General features: G+C 30.1%; 1 protein-coding gene across 1 annotated transcript; it reads left to right on the top strand.

The window, feature by feature from the left end:
• Positions 1 to 291: 291 nt before the first annotated feature.
• LOC131665796 (uncharacterized) lies at positions 292 to 3325 on the top strand. The gene is made up of 5 exons (XM_058937922.1): positions 292 to 479; positions 617 to 716; positions 2233 to 2420; positions 2739 to 2789; positions 2861 to 3325. The coding sequence occupies exons 1-5, from the start codon at positions 387 to 389 to the stop codon at positions 2942 to 2944; spliced, it is 516 nt and encodes a 171-aa protein (XP_058793905.1). The 5' UTR covers positions 292 to 386; the 3' UTR covers positions 2945 to 3325.
• Positions 3326 to 12650: the final 9325 nt, after the last annotated feature.

Here is a 12650-nt window from a genome sequence, read left to right on the forward strand (position 1 = left end):
TTTGCTCAATATAACGTAATAATAAAATATTCCTGAAAATTTGTAACAAATTCTTTAACATATTCTTATCAAAGGATTGAAAAAACTCAAGTTCGTCCACAAGTTAAAATGCCTACGTATAACGAAATTCCCGCTTAAGATAATAAGATGCACGGTTAGTAGTCGTGCCGCCGTGCGGCGTGCGAGGGCATAGTATCGGGTCCCTAGACCCACACTAGCAGCACGCAACGCAGCGCCGCTGTCTCGGAGACGGAGAGACGTCGGACTCAGACAACGCCCTACGGTCTACGGTTTACTCTCATAAACAGTCGCGCCTGTTGCCATTTTACGATAGCAGCGTGTGATTCATTGGTCGTTTTTTTTTTATTTCAAACAATCAAAATTCTATGAAAATGAAGCTACCTCAGTCATGTTGGTCTCCAATTATATGGACAAACAGTATTCGAACTGCAACCAAAGCCATTGCGTTTTATACAATTGTGAGTACAGCTTTCAATATTCGTAACCTTAAATTAACTATAATTTTACGTACATCTTAGATAGGTATGTTTTCATTTATTTAAAATCATTTGTATTCTGCGAAATGTTTTTTATAAATTGATTCTATTTATTTCAGGCAATTAGTCTTGTTTTAATTACTTTTATTGCTTATCAAATGAGAGGTGGCGACTCCACGCAGCTATACAATCCACTATTTGAAGCCGATGTCAGATTCTGTACGTATATTTATACACTGCCTGTCACCTACTTTAGGCCCCCGCCGCAAAATTAGTCAAAACTTTAAAGTTCAATGTCTCTGGTAAAAATTAACATACAAAGTCGTACAGGGGGCGCATTTGAAAGGTCATTTTAAGAGCTTTCAAATGGTATAATTCATGGATGCTATCGATTGCTTTTTTATTTTTTGCAAGCAATAATTTAACATTGAAAATTCGGAACATTTTTTGCTAAATTTGAAAATTTGCCAAATCTGGAAAAAAAATCCTACAAAAATTTAAATTAGAGCTTTTTTAGCTTTTATCAAGCTCTATCTGAATCACTGATTAAAAATTATTGTTGTCAAAACCGACGCGCACACGGGCATTTTCCTGGAATACTATTTTTTTTTATTTTTTTGAAAAAATATTTTTGTTGAATTAAAAAAATTTTTTTTTCAAAACTGATATGCCAAAAAAATGAAAAACTACATCAAATTTTTGTTATCACTCATTCAATATTATTTCATAATAAATATCATGAATTTTGCAAAAAAGAGAAACATTTTTCTAAGACCAAAAAAAAAATTCATTTTTTTGCAAAATGCATGACATTTATTATAGAATAATATTGAATGAGTGAAAACAACATTTGATGTAGTTTTTCATCTTTTTGGCGTACTATCTGTGAAAAAAATTTTAAAATCACTAAAAATTTTCTTTTAAAAAACTTAAAAGAAAAGTACAGTATTATTTGCAAAAATAAACATTTTTTCTCTTATACATTTTTTTGCATTTTTATAATTTACGAAGATAAAAAATATTTTAAAAAACTATCCCTTTCCAGAAAAAATGCGCGCGCGTCGGTTTTGACGAATAATTTTTTGATCAGTGATTCCGATAGAGCTTGATACAGCTAAATAATGCTCTAACTTAAATTTTTGTAAAATTTTATTTTCCAGATTTAACAAATTTTCAAAGATAGCAAAAAATTTTCAATATTGCTTGCAAAAAATTAAAAAACAATCAATGGCATCTATAAGTCATACCATTTAAAAATTTTTGGAAAGACCTTTTAAATGCGTCCCCCGGGCGACTCTGTACGATAATTTTTATCAGAGACATTGAACTTTAAAGTTTTGACTAATTTTGCGGCGGGGGGTCTAAAGTAAGTATATTTATCTTCAATTTTCTCTAAAAAAATGTGATTAAATTATTGGTAGTGATTTACGTAATAAATGCATCGCACTAATTAATCTCCGACCATTTATTTTTAAGCTTTCTTGACATTTCGAGATACAGTGATGTGTGAAATAAAATTAATTTATGCAAATAAACAATGACTGAAAAATATGTTGAGATCGTATTGCAACAAGCTAAGCAATTTGATAAATTATTTAATACCATAATAAAATTTTAGTCAAGCTAATCATCATTTTATTCAAATAAAAAATTAATCTTAAGTATCATTTTTATTGAAAATTCTAGTTTAGTGTATATAAACGATAAAATATAAAAACTTCATTGCTTTATTTAGCATTACAAGTAATTGGAGGTTTCTTCATTTACTACCTCCTACAGTTGATTTTCTTTGCTGGTCTGATGATTTATGGACTCAATAGAAATGTACGTGGATGGTTGTTGCCATGGCTGGTAACTTGGTTTATTGTCTGTTTATTTCAATTAATATTTGGATTGTGGCTGGTATACGGTTATTACATTTATGTAAGTAAATCTTTTAATTTTTTGTTATTACTTTTATTTGGTTGCTTTATATCTAATATTTCAGAGTGTTAATTCTTTTTCTAATTGAATAAATTGTAATTATTTGAAACTATACAAGTTTTTTGTTAAGAAAATATCTTTATTGAACATAAGTGAAATGTTTTGATATTGAAGATAAATGAGCAAAAGAAAGTTTCAATAATCTCCAAATCTTTGTTTATTTTACAAATGAATCTATTTTTCATTACTCGCAAATTAATTATGCTAATTTTTTAAAATTTTCAAAAATTGACCTTAATCATTGAATAATATCTGCAGCTCGAAGCGACGTTTGCAGCATTTTTTGATTGGATCTGGATGGGTTATAATGTAAGGATATATTTTCTGCAACTTATATTAATTTTTAATCCTGTTAACTTATGACTTTATAAATTTTGTAGATATACTGTTGGCTTGTTGTTTATGGAGCATACAAAGAATTGCTGGAGCTACAATCACCAAACATAGAACTTCTATGGCCTTGAAGACTACATGAAAATATTCTAAACAAACAAATTTTTTAATGTTATTCTACATAATATTATTCTATTCGAAGAAGACGATAAAAACTGAAACGGTATACATCTAATACATGAGAAGAGTGGAATTGTATTTGTAGAATAACTTTTTATTTTCTTAGAAAATATTAATTGCTATTACTATGCAAAAGTTGCCGTCCAATTCTATGTGAAAATTGTGTGACTGATATACGATTGACGTATTTTCGATCTTAACATTATAGATAAGTACAAACAATACATTTTAGCTTTGATAAATAAAGATGAATATAGAGATAACGAATTTACATTCATAATTTTATATTTATTTTAGTAAGACAAGTCAAATTTGTATACAAAATAAAAATAACAATATAATAATTATATGTATTCAATTTATTTAGATCCTAATATAAATTATAAAGCTGATTTTGTTTTGTTAATGTATTTGACTAGACTAATATAACTTTGTTGTAAGTACATATAAAAAAATGTTTGTTTCGTCGTAAGGAGTTTTATGGGCAACATTTTGAGGTGTATATATTTTTTATTACTTATATTTTAAAGAAATGTTTCTAAATAGGGTACTCAAGAAATTCTGTATAGAAATTTTTTTTTTTCATTCTTCATATACTATTATACTACTTTTATCTGTAAATTTAAGTGTTGTGTAATCTGTTTTTCTATTTATCTCAATAAAATTCATTTTAAATAAAAGAATCACGAACTTTAAAAATGCAGCTGGAAATATTTTTTTTTATATTCTAGGTGTACTTTAGAATAAAACTTTAAAAATAACAAGTTACATGAACGTGACCTTTGTGTAATATGCTATTGTAGGCGTAGCTAAATTATAAGTAACAGTTATTCGCTGATTAGCGAGAATATTATAATTATATTTTCAGATGTAAAAAAAATTTTACCGACTAAAGATAACTTCAATTGTGTATAGAAATTCATTCGTAGATGGCATTCAAATGTATATTCAGTGTACGTTGTATCTCATGGAACCTTTTTAAAATATAATAAAAATGTTATTAGGTTAACATTATTAAACAGTCACATTCATTGGCTAATTTTGAATTGTTCCATGAGATACAATGTACCCTTAGTATACATATATAATATCAATTTTATCGAAAATGTATTTTATATCTTACATCCGGTTTTATTTAAAAAATTGATATTAATATTTGACGCAATTAACTCTGTTAATGTATTTTTTTTTATTTTATACAACTTTATGTAAGTCTAATTATTCATTCTACTTATTTTATATCGTCTTTAACATTACTGCGTTGTCCTTCATTTTGTATTCTCCCACCTTTTCTGGCACTAGTGCACTGGCGTTGTGGCTCTATATACTGTAAAAGTTTTTGTGAATAAAAATAATACTATACTATAGTATCGATTTTGTCGCACGGTGGCAATGTATAATTTTTATATGCCAATAAAAATATCATTTACCGCCCTAGAAATTACTATGCAAATTTTATAGACATTTTGTACATATTGTACATAAAATTTATGACATATTTCCAAATTAAAAATTTAGAATTATATATAAATAATATATTTATATTCTTTATAATATAAATAATATAAATATATTTATACTATTTAACTTACAACTAACAAACTATTAATCACATTAACAGTCTTAACATTAATGAACAGAGATATATAATTAAGAAGTTATAGTTAAAAACGATATCTAATTAGTAGAATCAATAATCAGGCTTACATAAAGTTGTATTAAATTAAGAAAACATACATTAACAGTGTTAATTGCGTCAAATATTAATATTAATTGCTAAAATAAAATCCGATGCAATATATATAAACTAAATTTTCGATAAAATTGATATTATATATATACTCATAAAATATATTTCCGCAAGTAAATTATATGTATACTATTATATCAGAAATTATATGTATACTCAGAGTACATTGTACTCGTGGAAAAATTTAAAATTATATTATTTTATAAATTCTCAATTTATAAAATTTAGAATGAAAATATGTAATTTTTGATATTCCAATTTAGAATATGAAAATTTTTTGTATAATGATTAGGAATAATCAAATAGGATTATCACAAAATTCTTCAACGTATGTAGCAAGTAAAGAATTTGACTAAATTTAGATTTGAACAAAGACTTGTAAGCTTAGAAAGCTAGCTATTTATTAATAAGAATTTATTTTTTACTTAAAGTTATATTTCTGTTTATTTTCGTAATGAATCATTTCAAAACGAATCGAACGTTTTTTAGTGTTTTTCTTATGACTTACGTTGGTGTATACGCTTCGTGATGAAATAATGTATAAATGAAGTCAGAGATTGATAAATGAAATCGATATAAATAGTTGAAGAACTTATAGTCCTATCTGATTACTCCTAATCATTATACGCAAAAAATTTTCATATTCTAAATTTTTACTTTGGAAATATTGTATAAATTTTATGTATAATAAATAAAAAATACGTACAAAATATCAACGAAATATTTATAAAATATATACATAATATGTACATAATACGCGATTCAATTTAGTCGATTGCCAATAAAAACTTACTTGAAGAAATATATTTTGTCTTAACCTCATACTTATAAAGAAATTTTTACTAATAATAACGTATATACTATCAATTTTATAAATCTACATTTTAGCACATTGATATAAATCCTTTTTATAAGAAATTGTTAAAGCGTTTATTGAATTAATTTCTAAGCAGTTACAATTTTAGATATCGAAAATATATTTATTTATTATTCATTATTGCATTAAAAAATTGAATAAAATTAGTCTAAACTCAATTGACATTGTTACAGTACAAAAGATCATGATTCTTTTTAAATGTTAAATACCGTTATAATCTGTAGACCCTTTAAGTTTATTAGAAAAGGGTGAAGAGGATGACGCATCATAGATGCAACATTTACGTACTGAACAATTGAACTATACTCTATCAATTTGTGTTTTTAAAATTCATTGCATGTCATTACATAAAAAATTAAAGGTGAAAGTAAATAAATTCACTGAGCATAAAGGAAAAGGAAGTAATAAAAATTAGTTTAGAATATTAGCAACATACATAGTGAATAAATGAACGACGCCAGGTATATTGAGATCTAGGTTATCTTTATAAAGGAGCTGAGATAAAGAGGATAGGTAGCACTTCCTACTTGTATGAGCACCTTGAAAATCAACAAAAGCCATAGGTGGTTCAGCGGCAACGTGTGCCCACAGCACTACTGCGATAAACGCCCGATAGACCGTTCATATAGGCGTAAGATAAAATTTATGAATGAAGCGTTTCTTTGATTACATTTTTGTGAGCTACCAGAGCTATGAAACGCTTTTAAGCTATCTGCTTCATCAGCTATTCTTTTTCCTTCTTTTATTTGCCGTAAAATTACTCATTTTATGAAGTTTCCTATTTTCTTCACTACCTATTTTATTTCCTATTTTATTTCACGTTGAAGCATTCTTCGCCAACCGAGAGCACATTATGTTTTAGATAAATTGACGCGAACAAAATTTGGTTAATATTTAATAACCGTTTGTTTTTTAAACAAAATATTGTTTGATATGACATTATAATTTATAATCAAAGCAATTGCATGAGCGGATCAATCATTGCACATCGGTCAATCATTTTGATTGATCGATCGTACATTATACATAATGAAGTATAAATTAAAGATACCGCAAGCTGAAGGCCATACTTTTGCGAAACTGCAACTTTGTTAGAAAATCATACTTTTATCGTACTCTGGTCGTACCAGTTTTCACACGTTAAAACGATGGCTAATCTTTGCATTAACCTTATTGATTATCAAGCTTGTTTGAATAAAATATAGAAATGACATAGAATAATGCAGAAATACGGCTTTTAATTACTCGATCGCTAGTATTCTCATTGATAGCTTATACTCGAACCGCGTGACTCATCGTTTCGTAAACACACTTCCATGCTCGTTCAGTGAAAGAAAAGGCCGTCATAATGATCTTGGATTATATACAGCTTGGATCGAAATAACGTGGCTTTTAAAATAATTTTATTGATTAATAAAATGGACTGCTGTATAATTATGCGAATATTGTTAATTTTTGCTTCTCTATCCGAGACATGTCTTTTTACAAATAAAATTGCTACAACTTGATATTGATGAAAAAAAAACAAATTATATAGAAAAACACAAAGGTTATTATAAAATCTTGATCAGTGCATAGAATAAAATTAATTACCAATTATTATGAAATGATTTAATCGGCTTCGAAATCTGATTTAACCGTGTTAACGAAATTGTCACCTACTCAAATTCTAGCAAAGATACACTTGTCAATTTCGGCGAGCGAAATTCAGCGATAGAATTACATGAAAGACTAAAGGCTACCGGAAAAGGCAAACGCGATGAACGAAGACGCGACAACGTCAATGACCTCTTAGCCATACGACGAAAGGTGCCATCAGGTGCACATAAATAAATATGCATACAAGCAAAACGATGGGCTTCCGCCGCCCGCGTAAGCACAGTTGGTTAGTGAGAGCCTTTGACTCTTTATCATGAAGCTAAAGACTTTCCAATGAGCGACGTCGTAAATAAATGGACCTTGATGATCTTATCTGACAGTTGCTTGTTTACTGATTTCGTCTGATGTAAATGGGCGTGCCTTTTAGAAGTATGTACTTTTAAAAATATTCTTATGCATATATTTATAAGAATATATATATTTATATAAATTATAAATTTTGTATGAAAGATTATAAAAATATCTTTGAAAAAGTTTGGCCTGACAACAGGGATATTAATTTCTTCGAGTTTGTTGTAGGTAGCTCATTTCTCAAAGAACAATACAAGTAAAAAATTAAACGCGAGAGTGTAGATTGTTAAGAAGTAGATATTTAAACGCGTGAACGCGTTCATCTTTGTACAGCAAAATCGCAACTTAAAAAAAATAGATGTTATCAATCTTCCACGGTACTATCGCAGATACTCATTTCTATTATTAACTAATATATTTTTGTGGGGATGCTATTCACTGTTTTTGAATTTACTTTATAATCTGACAGAAAATTGTAAATTTAAGAAAGTTAGCAAGCACGTGATTACAAAGACAAAATAAGCATAGGAGTATGTCATAAGTTTTTATTGCGATATAATTCAATAAAAAGAAAATGCTCAGAAAATTATACAGAATAGGTAACTCACAATTTTCTTTATGTTTATCGAGAAAAAATGCAAACGTTTGTCAGCCTTCACCGCCCTTATATATAGACAAAGAGAGCCTCATCTCATGTACCGAGTGTACGAAATTAAAAAAAAAATTTTTCTCTCGTGCCTCGTTGCACACGAAAAAGAGAGCATAAACTGCGGATTGTACTCGCGTGTTCGCTACTAATAACAACGTTCATCTAAAAAAGCGGCCTGATTTACGAGATAACTCGTGCACGATTATAAATCATTGTGCATCGATGTTTCTATTATTCAATAATGAATTTTTCAGTTTTATTTTGCACCGCCTATGTGTGAGTCATTAAAATTACGTCCAATTATAAGCCAAGTCAGTTCGACACTTGGATTTCTCGCGCGTCTATTGCCTTTATCAGTTTTATCAATCAGCTACAAATAACACTATTAGAGTGGTTGAAAAATCAATTGAACTTTGTCAGGAAAAATCGAGCACGATTAATTAGACAAAACGTTTACAATGACAGTCTCGTGCTGTATCGTTCGCTAATCATCGTTGACGTATTGTGAGGCAGAACGTGCGTTCATTGATCTATTCTTTCGCATGCGGGATACCCGTCACGTTTCTTTCAAACGATTCTTATCAAGTGCAGCCGTAAAAATCCAAATTAATTTAAATTCCATCAAGCAAATTTTTCTCCATAATTACTCTTGGCAATATACTGCATGATAATCCTAATAAATCGCCAATAATTCACTATCGCCAAATGAGCATATTTTAAATGCTCATAAAAAGGCGCGAGCGACGATAATAAAATCTCACCATTGCAGCTCGATCAACGCGTACATAAATAATGCGTGAAAAGCCCGTTATTCGTGGATGATTTTTTTCACATAGCATTAACGATCAGAATTGGAAATTTTACGAGGATCATCAAGAGCTGATGGGTCCTTCATACAGGCCGTACGCTTCGTAAATAATACGTATTAGGTGACAACAAATAGCCTCGTAAAGCAATATAGCGCGTGTACATTTATAACGTATTGCGTGTGTATATTTTCGCCAATAACATTATAATTCAGGTGCTCAGATTATTTTCATGTTTTTAGCGATGTGTATATAATTATAAATTTGGAGTGAGAGAAGGAGAGCCCACGCTGCAATTTACATTTGCTTGGGACACGAAAAACAGTTGTTGACATTGTGCCCTTATTCACATTCGGAGAGAGAAAGATCTCTTGCGTGGCAACACTTCCTGCTGTGGTAGAATAACGTTGACGACGATGCAGAATGAAAGCTGAATGATACTGGCGCGCGCGTGTTAGATGATTCATGTGGCATGGGAGACAGAAGTCATCTGTTTGCGTGTAATGGGAGTATGCAAAACTTGAAATTTATAGTTGACTATGTAACGGTATGCGTGTATTTTATGCTGCATGCATAAAACGCTTGCTGCTTCGTGGGATAGTTGTGCGAAAAAGTTTCGATTATTGCCGAAGGCGCCTCAACAATGATTGCTCTGAAGAATTTCATAAAAACTTGATTATATTTAGTCATTCCACATAATTCTATTATATTCAGTAACACCGCTGCAAACTGCTAACGGTTTATCATGCGATAACAAGTCGTAGTAATGCAATTCATAATGCCTCGTTATCGTCACCTAGAAAACGCCACGCGAAACCCATCATTGCGATAATCGTCTTAAATAAGTTGTTTTATCCGTCTGCGTCGAAAGTACGCGTGAAACAGCAGCTTCCGTAAGTCTAATTGCATTGTCTAACCAAAGTCGCACGGGCACGCGTTAATCCTGCGAATTATTTTCAGAGCAGTAGAAGCATTTCGCACGAGTAGGGTAAAAGTAGGCCCCGTAAATTACTCAGAATGTGCATACTGCCACGAACCAATTGGCAATTATGAAACTATACGATGGCAAGTTGTTGACATCCATCCATATTGCGTTTGAAGCTTCGTGCTATGTATGAAATTAGGACGTTTACACGTTTGTTAGAAACGTCTGGTACTTTTAATACTTTTAATTGACGTTAGGTACAAGTGTTTGATCGTGCTCGTGCTTTTACGATAACCGAATATGAGATATCAAATTCAGTTCATTGGCGAATTTGCAAATGTTTAACTGACAAAAATATTAACGGAAACATTGCGGGGCATTCGTAATATTCAGCTGAGCTATCTACAGAGAAATGTACATGTATATTAATTAAGGGACTGGCTATCGGATAATTTTCTGTGAAGAAATATATTAGAAAAACCAAAATAAATCAGACAAACATAATCGTAATAACATTTGACATACCAGCGAGTGATTCCCGCTCAAAATTCTTAGTGCCGTGAAAGATTGGACGCGCCTCGAAACGTCAACTTGGAATTAGCAGTGTGTTGAATTGCGACGATTGCCATCGTTAGGAATATGATTCGGGCATTAAATTAGAATATTATGCGAATAAAAGTGAAGGTCATTATAGTTTTGATGATGGACCGGCTCTCTTGCAAAGCAGCGCCTACGTGTGGTCCTTTCGTTGCGCGTCCGAACCTCCTAATTATGTCGCTTAAAGTTATTCCACTTTCGTACCCACACGCAATTAATATTTTGATTGTATCAGTAAAACAGAATAAATCCTTTGTGTATGCATGATTTCATAGAAAAATCTTTCAATTATTCTCAATTACTTGATTGTTTTTTAGAATAATTAGACAATTTTACCATTAATTCTAAATTCAATTAAAAGGGAATGAGATCATTCAGATGTAAAAACAAGATTACTTCAAAGAAACGTCATATTATAACACGAATAAATTAAAGAGTAAACATTTAGAAACTACATTAAAATTGTTTTCGAATTACATACTGACAAAGTTACTGTACTAAAATTTGCTATAATTGTGTGAAATTTACTACAATACATAGTGATCGTAAAATATAGTCGAGTCATAATAAAATTAATTAAACTTTTATTAATTTTTACTATGGTCATGGTTTATTATAATAAATAATACAAATTATTACGTTATAATTATTATTAAAAAATGTAAACAATTCATACAATAAACATGGCAAAAATTACTGAGCTCAGATTAAAATCCCCAGTGCGTGCCATGTAGCGACTGCAAATTGTGCAGAAGCGAAACTGATCAAACAATAAGTTGCAAAGGCCATATAGAAGAAAATATCAGTCTGAATCATACACGAACTACATGTAATAGGTTAACTTTACCAACTAATAAGTAAATGAAATGCGTAATATACATGATTATAGTTAATAACATTCGAATTAAATATAACATTTTAATTTCGTTTTTCGAGCCAGTAAATATTATTATGTACATAATAGTAACATTTACCTAGCGTAATCTACTGTGTTCTATTTATAATTGTAATTTCTATGGGTTCTGAAAAATTTTACTGTTACATATTTTAGATTTTATTATATTAGATAGCAATTTTTATTAGTGTCAGAGTAGAACCTACTATTATTGTGTAGTAGTAATTTCTACCACGTGTTATTTAAAATTTCATAATATCAATACAGTCTGACAATTGTACTCTAATTGTAGGCACTCTGTCGATGAAAGAGCAACCGTAATAAAATTAAATGGACCATTCAAATTATAGACTCAACCGTGTATTCTTTTCATTATTTCATTTGCATTACAAATCTAAAAAATTAATAAATCGACTTGTACTTCTTTTCTGTTAATCTTTCAACACATTGTTTATAAGTTTTCCCAAAATTTAATAAAATCGCATATTCTGCATTATCTTACCACGCATTCATTCCAGTGACCTTGTACAGTATGGTACACAATTATTCGATATGCGTATGTCGTTTCCAAAGGAGAGTATTATAATCACTCACTCGTGTATCAATAAATAACAATAACTATTTATAAAAATAACTCAAGCGTATTTATTAACTTGTACAAACAGGTTCAGCACAAATATCGTTTTTTCTCAGTCACTAGGCTCAACTCAACTGACTAATAAAAAAAAATCAGCGAAAACAACAATTTACTGAGCAACGTTTATTTTAACACCTAACAATATATATACATACATCTTTCGCATACCACGTGAATTTGTCGTTTCCCGAGTGAAAGCGCGAGTGGAGCACGGTTATGCGTGCGTTGAGTAAAGCACTAAACGTGATTCGTTTGTACGATTGACGATTTTGTTGAAAAGTAGACGCTTTTACATAATGAAATTCTCGCAGTCTTCGCATGCAGAATATACGGTATACACTAAGATTGATTTAGCGTGTGGCATTGCGGTTCCTTTGCTGACCTGCCAGACATTAGCCAAGTAAAGAATATGTAGAACTTAAAACGACAAGACGTTGTCGCACTCTTATTTCCTCTCATTTTTTCTCACTTTTATGTCTTCGAAAGTGTTAACATTTTAAGTAGATCATCACACATTTATCTTATTATGAAGCCTTATTTTATAATTATTTATTCGTGCATATTCATTCAT

The sequence above is a fragment of the Phymastichus coffea genome, unplaced genomic scaffold (genome assembly GCF_024137745.1).
Source record: "Phymastichus coffea isolate CEN01 unplaced genomic scaffold, Cenicafe_Pcof_1.1 PCOF00054, whole genome shotgun sequence".
NCBI classification, from domain to species: Eukaryota; Metazoa; Arthropoda; class Insecta; order Hymenoptera; family Eulophidae; genus Phymastichus; species Phymastichus coffea.